The sequence below is a fragment of the Dipteris shenzhenensis genome, chromosome 16 (genome assembly GCF_047967505.1).
Source record: "Dipteris shenzhenensis isolate YYH24624 ecotype China chromosome 16, Dip_SZ_1.0, whole genome shotgun sequence".
NCBI lineage: Eukaryota > Viridiplantae > Streptophyta > Polypodiopsida > Gleicheniales > Dipteridaceae > Dipteris > Dipteris shenzhenensis.
The window spans coordinates 8,788,946-8,794,537 of NC_141611.1; the positions used below are offsets into that span (position 1 = coordinate 8,788,946).

Sequence of the window (5,592 nt, forward strand, 5' to 3'; positions counted from 1 at the left end):
GCAATCTTAGGTTTTGTAAGTAATTAATGACTTTGGCAATTGGCGCCTTCCTGTTGTATATGCCGGAAGTTTTGTTTCTTTGTTGTTATTTGCACCTTTCTTTAAGTAATGAACTACTTTGGCAACCTGAGACTACGAAGGCTTGCAATGGGACTTTAGCTCTAGGAAAGGCATCCTTTGGGCTGATCCATAATGAAAGCCTCTTTTCAAGTCCATGAATTCACCTTCCTGTGCTGAAGAAAATAAGCGTTGATTGTTCAAGCGCGCCTCTTCCTTTACCCATGGGTAGGTGTTGCTGCTTAAACCTTCTCAAGGAGAGTTGGTTAGCTAATATACAAAAACGTTGAGCTCAATGATACATGTTATGACTAATGGGGTTACTTTACTTGGCTCCCGAGTGGATTACACATGGGGCCATAATGAAGAAATGTGATCTTTTCAACTTTGGTATGTTGCTCATAGACATAGTAATTGGTTGTAATAATTTCACTATAAAACAAAAATAAGAAGTAGCATGGGCATTTGAGGTTTTGGCATGAGGAGTAAGAGGGTTGATTTGACAAACAACTCAATGTTGAGGTGGGAAAATAAATCATGAATGTTTAGGCACTACTACTACTATAGCTTCTATTCCTTCCCACTACTACTCTTTCATCATTTATCTCATCTGTAATCCCTTTGCTCCTTCAGTATAGCTAGAATCAAAGCATTGGCATCCTTGCAGTAGCCATTTGATCGATGATTGGTGTTGCTTGATTGCAAGCTATGATGAAGGTTGATGCATTTGATATACGTGTGGAGGCCATAACCAAAGATGTTCCAAGTGCAAATTGTCAAAAATCAAGATAGTGGAAATTTTTTGCATCTAGGCAAAGTTGAAAATGTTTGTGTAGGAGAACATCAAAGGGAGTAACAGCACAGACAAAACGTAATGCTACACGACAATTGAGGGAAGTAGAAGACACCTTACCTCAACCCACACCTAGGAAATACACCAATGAGTACATCTTTGAAGTATAAGTGAAGGTCATTTGAGTAGAATTGATATAGGAACTTTTAGATCAAAGGTAAAGGAGAAGAGGTTGATTGAGTGGAAGCAAAGGCTCCTTCGAATATGTATGAAAGCAAATTTTTTTTAGCTTCCTCTTTGAAGATTGAACTCATAGATTTGAGGGAGCCTTTAGGTCCACACAATGCATATGCAACCTCAATATAGGGCACAATTTCATCCTTAGCTATTGTTTCGTACATGTCCAACTACAAACAAGCAACCCTCTTGTGCTCTTTCATCTAAACACTCCACTTTCACCAGGTATAGCAATATGGTTCTCCCTTAGGAGTGCCCATGGAATATTGCTTTGTTTTTCTTGGTCTCATAGCCAATACTTGGATTACCAAATTTCTCCAACATGTAAATATATAAACTCACACACATATACTCTCTCTCTCTCTCTCTATATATATATATACATATATATATATATATCGCTATACATGTCATACATACAAACATACATTTAGTATATATACAAACATACATTTAGTATATATTCTGTTGTTTGTGTGTCCCCCCCCCCCCCCCCCCTTAGAATATATATACGCACGTACACACATGTAAACACAAACATCCACACGACACATGCACTTATACATGTCAAAAGAATCAACACACACGTGTTATATTCAAAGAGATATTTATGTTGAGATTTATTAAAATACTTAATATGATTCCTTTGCTGGATCCCATCCTTGATCATTGTACTACGCATGAAATGCAATCGTCTCACAGGGCACCCAAGGGAAGCCTCAAAATAGCTGTTACCGCAAGAGAGAGAGATTCTGAGAACGCCTCGTTGACCTTTGGCTGCACTTTCCCTTCGCAGACAGCACACATCAACTTACAATGGGGAAACTTTTATCTCCCAATAATTCGGACCATTTTCCAAGCGTCAAGTTTCCTCCCACAGCATTAGGGCATATAAAAACATGTTGTCAATTCAAGAGAAGCAACGAGCTGTATCAACCTCATTCAAAATTATCAAATCAAAAACAGAGTAGGCCTCATCCGCCGGAAAGGAATATATGGCTTCACTGCTTGTGCTTAACCAGAGGCCAGGATAATTGTTTTAGAGCTTGTTTCACAAAGATAAACTGATGCAGAGGTACGAGTTCCCAATTTTCTATTAAAAAGACTTTTGTGGAAGAGAGCTCCCAGGGAGAGCAATCTCGCAAAAATTAAGGAGAAGAGTAGACATGAAGATAAACACTAATATACAAAGCACGGCAATTGGCTTGGAGTCGGGAAAAAATTTGCCGAGAAGCTGATGCAGATCAAACTTTGGGGAGCAATAGAAGCAGGGGAGCAGATCAAACTGTGGGAGCAGAAGCAGCTCAGGAGTCAGGAGGAGGTGATCGTGCAAGATCTATGCCTTAGCACATCTTTGTAAGCTGGGACGATGGTGTCTCAGATCTTGAGTTGCTCCAGCCTCTGTTCTGAGCTTCGCGGCCACCGATGCTGCCGGAGATTTCTTTGCATGCCCACCATAAAAATGGAGCAGCTACAAATGCGTAAACACTAATGGCTAACACCCTGATAATCCCGTTGCTGTAGATCGGCAACGCCATCACCACCAGAGCTCCCACGATCCCCAGCCATGGCGTCAACACAGGCAACACCGGCGAATTTCCCATCGTCACGCTCGCAAACAGTAGCGAGAGCGATCCCAGCAGCTCTAGGCTCCATCCCATTAGCGGATGCACCGTCCTCGGCACTAATATCGCAGGTAAAACGAATGCCCCTGCCATCCCTGCCAGTGCCATTGCCTTCATCGCCAGCAGGCAGACAAGACTACTCTCCGCACAGTTTCCCCTGACCGCGCACAGCTTGCCCGCTTGCTGTTTCTCTGATTGCTGCCACATTCCCCTCCGGACAAACATGGCAGTGATGATGGTGCCAATGTAGAACAGAGCTTCCGAAAGCAGGATAGGGAGCTCCGTAGCATACCTGAAAGAAGCCATTGCAGAGGAGCCAGAGTTCGACGTTAGGCATGGAAAACAGATCATATTTCCATGCAGATCATATTGCGCAACACAAAAGACCAGAGATCGATAGCTATACACACCCAATGGTCGCTTTGCGTCTCTCGTGCCACTCCAGCCCCAATGGCAGAACAGGCCATGACCACCAATACCATGGCTTTAACCAGGGCATGCTGGGAAAGGTAATCACGCTATTTGGCCCGCACGGTACATTCCATCGGAGCTTCAAATCTGGGGAAATCCCAACGATTAGCCATACCCGCAAGTATCAAGGATCACAAGAAGGTAGAGATGTGTTTCGCGAACCTGATGCTCTGAAGGAGAACATAACAGTAAAACTTACAGAAGTAGGATGCATCCATCTGATAGCCCAATGGCAGACGATAGAATCCATTTACTTTGGAATTGTTGGGAGGCGGCACGAACAGAGGCCTTCCAAGCAAGTCATCGAATTGGGCCATCAAGTAGCCTTGATCCGCGCCATCGGGATTCTCCTTGGATTGTAATCCATCAAGCAAGCTCTTGAAAGTTGCTTGAGACGGCTGCAAAAATTTCCAAGAACTCCGTCACCGTCGTCGGTATAATCGAGATGGACAACGATCTTTGGAAGCTCAGAATAACAAGGTCGTGGATCCAACGCTAAAAAGCTATCCGTTTTGGTTCGGAAATCTGGAATGCCTACCTCGAGAACAAACAAGCCTGTGTGGAAGATGCAAGGATTGATGAATACTGCGCAGAATTGGCCGCATTGAAACAGCTCGTCGGTGTTGCGCAGGAAGATGTTATCGGCATCCAACATCACTACGCGCTCGTAATCGACAAGGCTCCAAGCATAGAGCTTGTTGAGCGTGGACAGGAAGCGCGGGTCGAAATCAGCCTGCGTCCGGTATGGATTGGGGATGTTGTCGACCGACACTACCTTGACATTTTCACGGGTTCTGCGAGGAGCAACAGAGATCTCAACCATCGCAAACGCAGAATTGGATGGAGGACGGCAGAAACCAGGCACTCCCGTGGAGATTCCGGCACAAAAAAAGCACAAGCCAGACAATCCGTAGAGATTTCGACACAAAAAAGGCAGCACACAGCGGCATCGAACAGAGAATTCGGATCTCGAAAACTCACAGAGTGCGAATCCAAGGCTGAGGCAAATCTCTGGAGGCGATCACCACCAGATCTGCTTGGACTTTGAGGCGACGCAAGGACTGCATCATCACACGAGCTGCAATGTAGAATTCATGGTCTCGCGGAGTTCCCATGTACAGCATTGTCACGTAGGCGTGCTTGAAAGGGGAAGAAGGTGAAGATGAAGCAGAGGATGGAGACGAAGCTGCCTCCCCCATAGCTGAAGCAAGGAGGAGCACAGCGAGGAGCAAGCATGGCGCGGATCGAAAGCCATAGCCTTGCATGCTAGAGCTTGCGCTCTCCCGTCCTGAGAGGAGCAGCTTTGTGCGTCCTCTTCAAGGCTTTTTCTTTTCTTCTCCTTTGTCTTCTCCGCCGTTGCTGTTCGCCTCTTTCCTTCCCCTCCTGTTGCTTGCTATTCTTACAGGTTGCTCGCTTTGAGCAGATGCTGAATCCTTCGTATAATCCTTGTCGTTCCTGTCCTTGCTCCTCTAGGCTGCTGCTGCTACGAAGCGCAGAGAATGCTGCCGCAGGCCGGCTTGCATGAAGTGAGAAAGGGCTTGCTGCTGCCGCTCCGCCTCCTGGCTTCTCGCTCGTTCGCTCCCCCACCCCTTCTTGCTTGGTACGATACGCACCTTTAGCGGATTCCAAGCGCACGTTACGAGGAGAAAATCTTGCTCGAAGGGAAAAGCCGCGAAGGCCGAATCCCCTGCTTCTGCCCCGCGCGGAGCCGCGCTCTCGCTGTCACTGGTCGGGCGGTCGGGAAGAGCTCCAAAAGCGTGGTAAAGGCAGCGAAGAAACGATCAGGGAAGGGAGGCAAGGAACGAAGGGGAAGGTGAAGAGGACGGAGGACGAAGAAGAAGGCGATGAGAAAGGGAAGCAAGCGAAAGGGAAAAGGGATGGAAGGGGGGGGGGGGGGGGGGCGAGGAGATTAATAGAGAGGGCGTGGGCGAAGTCATGAGGGGGGAAAGGTAGAGCTCAGGAAGCTTTTGTTGGGACAGGCCTAACTTGGAAGCGCGTGATGCTTTTGTATTGTTGTTGTTTTTAAGCCAGACATAACTCTAGTCTTCTTATTTTATTACCCTTCTCACCTTTTACTTTCCTTTAACCCTCTCTAGTTCGTACTCCCCCCGTTGTCCTTGCCGGGTCCTTTCCTTGTTCCTGCCGCCCCCTCTTAATATCAACACTTGAATATCTTCCTCTCACATTATCATATCAAATCTTCCAACGTTCCCCCCCCCCCCCTTTCCCTTAGAATTCTTCTCCCCTTCCATGCATCATTCCCCTTCCCTAGCCACCTTATTAGATGGCTGCCCCTAACCAAATCTTCAACGCCTCTCACACCATCTACAACACCCTCTTGCCCCGTCAGCATTGTTCGTGAGCGTCTGCTGCCCGCATTCTAATCCATTCACCTGCAATTGCATAAAC

The 5,592-nt window shown here is 46.5% G+C and overlaps 1 protein-coding gene across 1 annotated transcript; it reads right to left on the reverse strand.

Moving 5' to 3' along the window:
* Window positions 1-1,829: 1,829 nt before the first annotated feature.
* Window positions 1,830-5,153, reverse strand: LOC147892509 (putative glucuronosyltransferase PGSIP8). Its single transcript, XM_087387057.1, has 5 exons — window positions 4,165-5,153; window positions 3,722-3,977; window positions 3,383-3,581; window positions 3,123-3,270; window positions 1,830-3,004 (listed from the first exon to the last, which is right to left on the reverse strand). Exons 1-5 carry the CDS (start codon window positions 4,446-4,448, stop codon window positions 2,431-2,433), a joined length of 1,461 nt encoding a protein of 486 aa, XP_087243183.1. The 5' UTR covers window positions 4,449-5,153; the 3' UTR covers window positions 1,830-2,430.
* Between the last annotated feature and the right edge of the window lie 439 nt (window positions 5,154-5,592).

What these genes read in the sequence shown, in the direction of transcription:
- LOC147892509 (XM_087387057.1), bottom strand. Translation starts at nt 4,448, where the DNA reads ATGCAAGGCTATGGCTTTCGATCCGCGCCATGCTTGCTCCTCGCTGTG. An exon ending in CAGCCTTGGATTCGCACTCT is followed by an intron (nt 3,978 to 4,164) that starts GTGAGTTTTCGA and finishes TGCTCCTCGCAG; the next exon opens with AACCCGTGAAAATGTCAAGG. An exon ending in AGACGCAAAGCGACCATTGG is followed by an intron (nt 3,005 to 3,122) that starts GTGTGTATAGCT and finishes GGCTTCTTTCAG; the next exon opens with GTATGCTACGGAGCTCCCTA.